Genomic DNA, 11082 nt, shown 5'->3' with positions numbered 1-11082 from the left:
AAAAAAAAAAAAAAAAAAAAAAAGTCAGATATTTAGACAAGAAAATTATAGGTCCTATTTATTTGTGTTTCCTTCATTTTAAGTTGAGTACTAGGTATAAACTTGGTTTCTCTGTCCATATTTTACTTTACTTTGTAGGTGGTTGATTTGCTGCTGGCCAGAGGAGCCAATAAAGAACATAGAAATGTGTCTGATTATACACCACTGAGTCTGGCTGCATCTGGAGGATATGTGAATATTATTAAGATTTTGCTTAATGCTGGAGCAGAAATTAATTCAAGGTATCACCTGTTCATTCATCTTATCATTCATGATTGCTGAGTTTCTAACCTTAGGGTTAAGCATCTTAAGAAGGAATTGTGTTGGTTTTTGTTTCGTTTTTATTCTTTTCTCCTATATTACATCCCAAACACAGTTTCCTCTAAGAGTTATGTTTTAAATTATGAGATTTTGTGATTCCTGATTTAGACAGATCTATTCATCTATGTAGACATCTGTGTTGACATTTTCATCTGTCATGCTTTTTTTTTTTTTTTAAGTTATTATACTAATTTTCTAAGCACATTTCTTTCTTAGGACTGGGAGTAAACTAGGTATTTCTCCTCTGATGTTGGCTGCAATGAATGGACATGTTCCTGCAGTGAAATTGCTGCTTGATATGGGTTCAGATATTAATGCACAAATAGAGACCAATCGGAACACAGCTCTCACGCTGGCTTGTTTCCAGGGCCGAGCAGAAGTAGTGAGTTTGCTTTTGGACCGTAAAGCCAATGTTGAACATAGGGCAAAGGTAAGAAATTTTATAATTTGTCAATGTTTTGAGTTTCAGTACAGCATTTCACCTCATCCCCAGGTTTAGGAAATTAAATAGTGCCATTGATAAATATTAGGTACTTACATAGCTAGGTGGAAGTTTTTAAATGAGATGACATCTGATATATTGTGTCATTTGAGATTGGAAAATCTGAATGGAAATTTCATCTGTCGCATTTCTAACAGTTAACCTTGTTCCTTTCTTTTTCTTTTCTGAAACAGGATCTCTTTATGTAGCTGTCCTAGAACATGCTCCAGCCTCTGCCTCCTGAGTGCTGGTATTAAAGGCATGTGCCACCACTCCCAGCCTTTTTATTTTTCATTTTTATTTATTTATTTAGGTTTTACCTGGACAAGGTTTCTCTGTGTAGCTCTGGCTGTCCTGGAACTTGCTTTGTAGACCAGGCTGCCTTGAACTCACAGAGATCTGCCTGCCTCTGCCTCCTGAGCACTGGTATTAAAGGCGCACACTACCACACTGGGCTTATTTTTTTAATAATCTATGTGTATGAATGCCTGTCTACATGTGTGTATATGTACCGTGTACATGCCTGGTGATTGCAGGGGTTAGAAGAGCTTGTCAGGTTTCCTGAAACTTTAGTTACAGGTGGTTGTGAGCCATGATGAGGATGCTGGGAAATGAATTCAGATCATTTGCAAGAGGAGCTGGTGCTGCTGAGCTGTGTTTTCAGTCTCTCAGTTAATATTCTTAAAATGTATTGCAATACCATGAAACCCTGTCTAAAGCAAAAAGGTTTTGGGTCTAGAGAGATGGCATAGTGGGTAGGGATAATTACCTATTAGCCTGAGGACCTGTGATCCCTAGAACCCACATAGTGGAAGGAAAGGAGTAAATCCCCGAAAGTTGTCCTCTGACTTCTACAGGTGTGCCATGCCATGAGCATATACAGAATATGCATATACAGAATAATTTAATTAATTAAAATGTTTGTTTAAGAAAATACGAACAACTGGGCAGTGGTGGTGCACACCTTTAGTCCCAGCACTCAGGAGGTTGTAGCAGGTGGATCTCTGAGTTTGAGGCCAGCCTGTTCTACTGAGTGAGTTCCAGGACAGCCTCAAAGCTACAGAGAAACCCAGTCTTGAAAAAAAAACTAAAAAAAAAAAAAGAAAGAAAATACAAACAGACTGATAATTTGTAGGAGATTATATCAGCAGTCAAACATTTTCCCAAAGCCCAGAGCTGATTGTTACACTGGTGGACTCTACAAAGAAATTGAGGGATAACTCTTTCACTCTTTCATGCAATATTTAATTTACCTTGATCATGTTCCTTCTCCTAATTCCGTCTTCTCCCTCCTACTGGACTCCTTTTTCCCAACAAGTCCTTCCATTTTTGTTTTGTTTTTCAAGACAGTTTCTCTGTGTGACCCTGGCTATCCTAGAACTTGTTTTTAGACCAGAATGGCCTGGAACTCTCAGAGATCCACCTGCCTTTGCCTCCCACATGCTGGGATTAAAGGTGTGCACCACCACCACCTGGCTTCTATTTTCTTTTTAAACATTTTGCATTACATTTGTGTTTATTTCTTTGTGTGTATGTTCCTGTGTACACCAGTGCATGCTAGGTCAATATGTGGAAGTCATGGGATAACTTGAGGTAATTGGCTTTCTCCTTCCACCATGTGGATCTTGGAATGAAACTAAGGTAGCCAGGCTTGATATCACATGCCTTTACCCACTAAGCCATCTCACCAGCACGCACGCACACCCCCACCCCCCCACCCCCCCCACACACACAGATGTGGGGGGGGGTGTGCTCCATGAGCAAGGGTAGGGGAGTTTATCTACTTGAGCAAGGACACTACCTACCAGTGGTTACATCACTGAGGAATAGGCGTTCCTCTCTTTCAGAAACCATTAACTCTCAGGGAGGGGTGGAGGTTTATGAGCCCCTCTGCCATCCACGATTTAATATTGATGGTTCAGTCCTGTGTAGATAGCCACAGCTGCTGTGATTTTGTGTGTACAGTGGTCATGTGACAGTCAAAAGATAGCCTTTTCCTTTTTAATTTCAAGTATTATTGTGGTCTAGTCACCTATTAAAAACCTTGCAATGACGCATACTGTTTGGAGACTAGTATTTGTTTTCTTTCATTTTGGTTTGGAGATTTTTTTGAGACAGTAACTCAGGCTTGACTAGAACTCAGCCTCCTATCTCTACCTCCCTAGTGCATGGATTACAGGCACCAGGCCTGGCTTAAAAAGTGTCAGAGGCCAAGGATGGTATCATAGTCTTAAAATTCCAACATTATAGAAGCTAGGGCAAGAAGACTTTGTGTTTGAGGCCAGCCTGGTCAATATACGTAAGACTCTTTCAAAGGGATAGGAATGAGAATGAGCAAACTGACTCTGTAATTCTAGCTCTCGAAAACTCAAATCTTCCTGCCTCAGCATTCTGAGAGCCGAGTTCAAATACCTCTGCACCTGGCTTTGCTTTCCTTCTTGCATAAGATTATAATTGAATGCACTCTGGCATGCCTCATTAATTCTAACAATTCTCACTTGCTATTTAGTAAGATTTATGTTTTCAAGTATTTATTTATTTGGGATGCTGTTGAGACAGGATTTCATGTGGTCTACATGATAGATTACCTTGAGCTCCTGATTCTTCTGATTCCACCTCCAAGAATTAGGATTACATGAGCTGCCACAAAACTAATTTAGTATAATTAAAAACAGAATATTTAGTTCTTTTGTGAGAGAAAATCAGAAATCAAATGTCCTGAAATATGAATTAATTTATCCTTTTAAAGAAATTATGTAATTTCATTGTATTCTTTATTAATTTAAACAGACTGGTCTTACCCCCTTAATGGAAGCAGCTTCTGGGGGCTATGCAGAGGTTGGAAGAGTTCTCCTTGATAAAGGAGCAGATGTCAATGCTCCTCCTGTGCCTTCCTCAAGAGACACTGCTTTGACAATAGCAGCAGACAAAGGCCATTATAAATTCTGTGAGCTCCTGATAAACAGGTGGGTAAATTTCTGTTGATATGTAGAACTCCAATGATCTCTTTTGCTTTCTGTGAATCTTTAAAAGTAACTTTAACAACATTTTAAGAACAAATTGTTGTATGCTTAAAGAAAAACAAAACATAAAATGTCAGCCTCTTATAGTAAACAGACTGTTGATATTTTTTATTTATAGAGGAGCCCATATTGATGTTCGTAACAAGAAGGGAAATACACCACTTTGGCTGGCATCCAATGGTGGTCATTTTGATGTAGTACAATTGCTAGTGCAAGCAGGTGCTGATGTGGATGCAGCAGACAACCGAAAAATCACACCTCTTATGTCAGCATTTCGAAAGGTAATATGACATATAAGGAAAAGATAAAACTTAATACTTTTAAAACAATTATAGGTTGAAATCTTGTGCAAAATATAAACTGATGCTAGGGAATTAAGCATATTTGCATATAAAAGTCACTGCTGACAGACAGTGGTGGCACATGCCTTTAACCCCAGCACTAAGGAAGATCTCTGTGAGTTCAATGCCTAGTCTACAGAGTAAGTCTCAGGACAGTCAGTGCTACAAAGTGAAATTCTGTTTTGAAAATCCCTCCAAAACAAACAAACAAAAAAAGTCACTGCTTATTGCTGGACATGGTGTTTCCTGCCTTAATCCCAGCACTCAGGAAAGCAGAGGCAGGACGATCTCTGAATTCAAGGCCAACCTGGTATACATGAGATCCAGGCCAGCCAGGGAGACAGAGTGATACCCTGTCTTTAAAAACAAAACAAAAATAAGCAAACAGTATTATTGCTAGGTGTGGTGGCACATCCTGTAATCCCAGCACTCGGGAAGTAAACTCTGGAACTTCAGACTTCCAGGCCACCCTTGGCTATAAAAATAAGTTAAAGGCCACCCTGAAATACATGAGTCTCTATCTCAAACAAACAAAAACATTGCTTTCCTTAATTTCATGGTGTGTGTGTGTGTGTGTGTGTGTGTCAGAGCAAGACTCTGGGTGTTTTACTCTATTAGTTTCTGCCTTAGTGCCTTGAGACAGGGTTTTTCACTGAACCAGAAGCTTGCCATTCTGGCTAGGTTGTCCCTGATCCAAACAATAGAGTTCCAGGCAAGAGTAACCATGCCTGGCTTTTAATTTGGGTGCAAGGCATTCCAACTCAGGTCCTCTTACATGCAAATATTTTTATCATTTTCAACCCCATGAGAGCTAAGAAATATTGCTATCATTTTCCTGCTGTTTATTCACAGTTTAAGGTTTTATTTTGCTTATTTATTTTAGTTTTATGTATTTTTGAAAACAAGTCTTAACTGTATAACCCTGGCTGGCCTGGAACCCAAAATGTAGATAAGGGTGTCCTTGAACTGACAGAGCCTCTGCCTCTTAAGGGCTGAATTTAGAGGCACGTTCCACCATGCCCAGTGTAAGACTTTTTTTTTTTTTTTGGTTTTTGGTTTTTCAAGACAGAGTTTCTCTGTATTGCTTTGGAGGTTGTTCTGGAACTCGTTCTGTAGACCAGGCTGGCCTCGAACTCACAGAGATCTGCCTGCCTCTGCCTCCCAAGTGCTGGGATTAAAGGCGTGCACCACCAACGCCCAGCTAAGACTTTTTTAAACAAAAGTTTATTTTATATGTATAATGCATATATGTGCACTGTATGCATGCTTGGTATGCAGGGAGAATTAAAGAGAACATTGGATCCCATGAAACTAAAGTAACAGATGTTTTATTTTAAATTGTGTATATATATGTGTTGTGCATATCTGTGTGTGGGTATGTGCATGGGCATGCAAGTGGAAGCCAGAGGCTTTAGATCCTAGATCCTAGGAACAACACTTGGGTCCCCTGAAGAACTGTATACAATCTTTCTTAAACACTAAGCCATCTCTCCACCCTTAATATTTTAGGACATAAAAGTCTTTTGCTAGGAGGTGGTAGACCATGAGTTTAATCCCAGCACTAAGGGGGCACAGGCAAGCAGATCTCTTAAGAGTTAGAGGCCAGCCTGGTCTATAGAAAGAGTTACAGGACAGCCAAGGCTCATACAGAGAAATCCTGCCTCAAAACAACCCCCCCCAAAAAAAAACCACTAAATTTTTAATTAAAATCTAATTTAGAGCAAGAAACATAAATCTTATATAGTTTAATGACTGTTTCAATGCATATACCATGTGCTTCATACCCTATAAAGGTAAAAGGTACTTTCCTAACCCTAGATGCTCTAGTATCTGTTTTCAATTAATTTCTTATCCCAGAGGCAACTACTTTCAATTTTCTTGTCTCCCCTAGAAACAGACTAATGTCTTTTTTGTTGCTGTTATAGTTAAGAAGCCTGTTTGTTGGGGGCTAGAGAGATGGAAAGGGTCCTGAGTTCAATTCCCAGCAAACACATGTAATGAGATCTGGTGCCCTCTTCTGGCCTGCAGGTATACAGACAGACAGAACACTATATACATAATAAGTAAATAAATCTTTTAAAAAATTTTGAAGAAAACAAAAAAAGCCTGTTTGTGTGGGGATTACTTTTGCTGTTCTTTTGGTGTGTGTGTGTGTGTGTGTGTGTGTGTGTGTGTGTTGGTGTGTGTGTGTGTGTGTGTGTGTGTGTCTGTCTGTCTGTCTGTCTGTCTGTCTGTCTGTCTGTCTGTCTGTCTGTGGGTCTGATAGTATGTGAATGGAAGTCAGAATCAATCTGCAGAATTCCATTCTCTCCTTCTATGTGGATCCTGGGGAGTTATATTCTGATTGTCAGGCTCTGTGGCTAGTGCCTTCACCAGCTGAGTCATCACACCAACCTGAGATATTCTTGAGGATATTTTAGGACCCTAATAGGAAGGGAAACTTTGCAAGCTTTGTTGTATAAAGTAGATGTACTTAGTCTTTATTACCTGTCATTCATTCCCCAGTAAGGGCATTTTTTAGAAAGTGTTTTATTAGTCAGGGGGCGCACACCTTTAATCCCAGCACTTAGGAGGAGGCAGAGTCAGGTGCATCTCTGAGTTTGAGACCAGCCAGGTCTACAGAGTGAGTTCCAAAATAGCCAGGGATACACAGAAAAACCCTGTCTTGGGGAAAAAGAATTTTATCTATATGCAAGTCATGAAGTTCAAAAAAATGTCATAGACTACCTTGTTTATTAGTAAGGGGAAACCCAAGTAATGCTTTAAACCTAGAAGATTGGTGTTTTCAGACTTAGTGCCCTTTATACTTAGATTCATTTCACATTGCCCATTTTTACCTCATTAGTAGATTTATTATATAAAATACTATTTTCAATAACTTTCCTGCTTTCTGTGGGAAATGGGATAATTAATGTCTTGTCTACCTTATACTCTTTGCTTGCTTGCTTTTGTTTTTTTGAGATAGGGTATCTTTTATGTAGCCCTGACTGTCCTAAAATTTACTATGTAAACCAGGCTGGCTTTGAAGTCACAGAGATCCATTCATCTATCTTGAGTGTTGGAATTAAAGGCATATACTACCATGACCAGCCTACCACCATATATCCTTGAGCATGTTATACTTACCTTTTTCTGTTTATAAACTGAACAGTGTCCATATTTTTATAATTTTAAGTATGAATTTAGTAGACTATTTTAAAGTGTTAACTTTCACATTAAGTTGTTAAAGATGGATAAAATTTCAAAGGATCCTTTCGTGGTTTTTATTGTTTTTTATAGGGTCATGTAAAAGTTGTTCAGTATTTGGTGAAGGAAGTCAATCAGTTTCCATCTGATATAGAATGCATGAGATACATAGCAACGATTACAGATAAGGTAAGTTTACTATGTTATTGAAGTACATTTTCATTCTTTGGTATTACATGGCAAGAAGTATAATTAAGAAGTTGTTTCCAGACTTTGGGAGCCCATCCCACATGGAGGGATGCTCTCTCAGCCTGGACACATGGGGGAGGGCTTAGGCCCTGCCCAGGATGATGTGACTGACTTTGGGGAACCCCATGGAGGGCCTTACCCTCCCTGGGGAGCAGAGGGGGGAATGAGGTGGGGGGCTAGTGGGGACTTAGGGAGAGGGAGAAGGGATTCCCATGTGAAGCAGCCTTGTTTCTAATTTGAACTAATAAAAAATAATCTCTTGGGGAAAAAAAAAAGAACTTGTTTCCACTGGGCATGTACTCAGTGATAAGAGTATATGCTTAGCTGGCAGAAGGCCATGAGTTAGAACATGGGTCTTGCTAGGTGTTGATGGCACATGCCTGCAATCCCATCACTGAGGAGGCAGAAGCATGAGGATCTCTGTGAGTTCCAGGCCAGCCTGGTCTAGCCTGGTCTACAGAGTGTGTTCTAGAACAGCCAGGGCTGTTACACAGAGTACCTCTGTCTCAAAAAGCCCCGCCCCCACCCCCACCCCACCCCCAGAAAAAAGAGGAAAAAAAATGAAAGAAAGATGCCTTCATTCATTACATGGTGATGAACACTTATAACCCCAGGACTTAAGAGAAAAAGACAGGAGGATTTCTAGAAGTTTGAGGGCAAACAGAGCTACATAAGGAGATATTGTCTCAAAAAAAAAAAAAAAAAAGAGAAGGAAAAAAAGCCTTATTTTTTGCCAAATGTGGTAGTTGCATACCAGTAGTTCTAGCACTTGGTTCAGAGGAAGAAGGTTCAGCAACTCAAGGTCAAAACCAGCCTTAACAGTTTAGTGAGTTGAAAGCGTGTTTGGGCTGAGATGCTGTCTCAAGAAGAAAAAAAGTTAAAAGTATTTCATTCTTATAAAAGATTGATGCAGGACTGAACTCAAAGTTTAATTCGATTTAGCTAATTTTCAGTTGTTTAAGGTTTAACTTATGAACCTTTCTATTCAGCTCCACTTATATTGGACCCTTTATTTTAAATATTTTTGTACTTATATAACTGTATTTTGGCCTACAGGAACTACTGAAAAAGTGTCACCAATGTGTTGAGACAATTGTGAAGGCTAAAGACCAGCAGGCTGCAGAAGCAAATAAAAATGCAAGCATTCTCCTAAAAGAGCTTGATCTGGAAAAGGTGAGAAGTGGGATGAGCACCCTGTTAGAAATCAAAGTTGGAATAATTTGTTGTCTGTATGAATAGTAGTGTTTAGCAAAATATGATTAAAAGGAATTATTAGTAGACTTTCTTTGTAAAGTTTTTATATTCTGAACTACCAAAATAAATATTGTCACATGACATCACTGTCTTAAGTGGGTTTCTGTTTGTTTGTTTTGGGGTTTTTTTTGTTGTTGTTGTTGTTGTTTTTTTCCTCTTCTCAAGATAGGGTTTTTCTATGGCTTTGCAGGCTGTCCTGGAACTAAATCTTGTAGACCAGGCTGGTCTCAAACTCACAGAGATCCACCTGCCTCTGCCTCCCGAGTGCTGGAATTAAAGTCTGTACCAACAACACCCGGCTAAATTAAGTGGTTTTAACATTAGTCTGAGAAGTATAATAAATCCTTTGTTTATTATAAGATTTGGACTAAAGTGGCTTATTATACTCCCTACTAACGAGTGTTTAAGGGTTAAGAGGTGGAACTTAGTGATAGAGTGCTTATCTAGGCAATGAGGGAAATCCTAGGTTTGTTCCCCAGCACTGTCAGGATGTGTGAAACAATGAAAAAAGGTTTTAAGAATTAAAAGCCGAGTTTGCCTTTCTGAAACTCTTACACAGAAAGAACTGGGTACAGTGGCACATATATACCTGTAGTCCCAGCACTCAGGGGATGAAGTAGGATGAATAGTTTAAGGTCAGCCTGGGTACTACAAAATACCCTGTCTATAAATATCAGTCCACTCAGGGCCAGGTCTGGTAGCACACACCTTTAATCCCAGTACTCAGGAAGCAGAGACAGGTAGATCTCTGAGAGTTTGAGATCAACTTCATCTACATAGTGAGTTCTGGGCCAGCCAGGGCAACATAGTTAGACTATTTCTCAGAAATAAATAAATAAATGAAATAGGAAGATGAGGGAGGCTAAAGTATTTGAGCAGAGGGGGCTGGAGAGATGGCTCAAAAGTTAAGAGCATTGACTGCTCTTGCAGAGGTCCTGATTTCAATTCCCAGCAACCACATGGTGGCTCACAACCATCTATAGTGCAATCTGATGCTTTTCTGGTGAGCAGGCATGCATGTGAACAGAACACTGTACATAATAAATTTTTAAAACATTTTTACAAAGTATTTGAGCAGATTCTCAAAGAAAAATTACCCCTCTTGTATAATTTCCACAAATGAATAAAAAGGATATATATTCTTAACTGTCCATTTTTAGAAATCCAACAAAAGGCAAATACTCAAGGTGATGTAAGTATGGATAGATACCAAGATGGCTCAATATGTAAAAGCTCTTGTTGCAAAGCTGACAACCAGATTTCAATCCCCAGCACCGAAATAAAGGTGAAAGGACAACTCCAAAACATTGTCCCCTGTGTATACTGTAAACACACACTTATGATAATACTTTTAATCATAGTAGTAATAATAATAAATTTAAGATAAAAAGGTATAAGTGTGAAGGGACAACCATTGTTGTATTATAATGGGCAAAAGGAAAAACCTTAAAAATCTTGTTATCAGGAAATTAATTTTAATATTTTCACATACTTGACTATAGAAACCAGACTGGGAAAGAAGTTACATACATTTTTGTTTTATTTTTTATTTTGATTTTTATTCATATTCTGAGACAGGACCAATGCTGGCCTAGAACTCACTTTGCCTTGGCTGGAATTGAATTCATAGCAACATGTTTACCTTGGCTTCTCAAGTGCTGGGATTTCAAGAGCTTATTTTGTCTTGTTTTTTTGTTGTTGTTTCCATTTTAATTTAGTTGTTTGTGTGTGGTGCTAGGGACTAAACCTGGAGCCTTGCTCATGCTAGGTAAGTATTCTACCCTTAGTCATAGTAGGCAAGCACTCTACCCCTGAGTTATATCCCCAGCCTTTGTGCTTTTATTTCAAGGCAGGATCAGGCCAGGTGGTGGTGCATGCCTTTAATCCCAGCATTTGGGAGGCAGAGACAGGTGGATCTCTCTGAGTTCAAGGTCAGTATAGTCTAGAGAATTATTTCCAGGACAGCCAGGATGGGTTACACAGAGAAACACTATCTCAGAAGAAAAAAAAAAAAATCAAGACAACATCTTACCAAGTTTCCTGGAGTAGTCGCATACTTACTTTATGCTTAAGAAGACCTTGAATTTGGAATCCTTTAGACTCATCCACGAAAGCAGCTGGAGTTATAAGCCTGTATTACCTGGCCTAGCTGAAAATTTGTTTTTCTTTTGATGAGCCTTTTTAAAAT

General features: G+C 39.1%; 1 protein-coding gene across 10 annotated transcripts in view; it reads left to right on the top strand.

Annotated features, from left to right (window-relative positions):
• Nucleotides 1–11082, top strand: part of LOC100756474 (ankyrin repeat and KH domain-containing protein 1) — a 115046-nt gene that overhangs the window by 81099 nt on the left and 22865 nt on the right. For 9 of the 10 annotated variants that reach the window (XM_027400792.2, XM_027400786.2, XM_027400791.2 and 6 more), the window contains 6 exons: nucleotides 139–281; nucleotides 577–790; nucleotides 3632–3807; nucleotides 3983–4145; nucleotides 7485–7580; nucleotides 8697–8813. In XM_027400792.2, the coding sequence (XP_027256593.1) occupies nucleotides 139–281; nucleotides 577–790; nucleotides 3632–3807; nucleotides 3983–4145; nucleotides 7485–7580; nucleotides 8697–8813 (909 nt within the window). Of the gene's footprint in view, nucleotides 1–138; nucleotides 282–576; nucleotides 791–3631; nucleotides 3808–3982; nucleotides 4146–7484; nucleotides 7581–8696; nucleotides 8814–11082 lie in introns of those variants that run through there. The other variant, XR_003482295.2, reaches the window with a different exon arrangement.

This window comes from Cricetulus griseus, chromosome 2 (assembly GCF_003668045.3).
Source record: "Cricetulus griseus strain 17A/GY chromosome 2, alternate assembly CriGri-PICRH-1.0, whole genome shotgun sequence".
NCBI classification, from domain to species: domain Eukaryota; kingdom Metazoa; phylum Chordata; class Mammalia; order Rodentia; family Cricetidae; genus Cricetulus; species Cricetulus griseus.
This window is presented reverse-complemented; position numbering and strand designations above follow the sequence as displayed.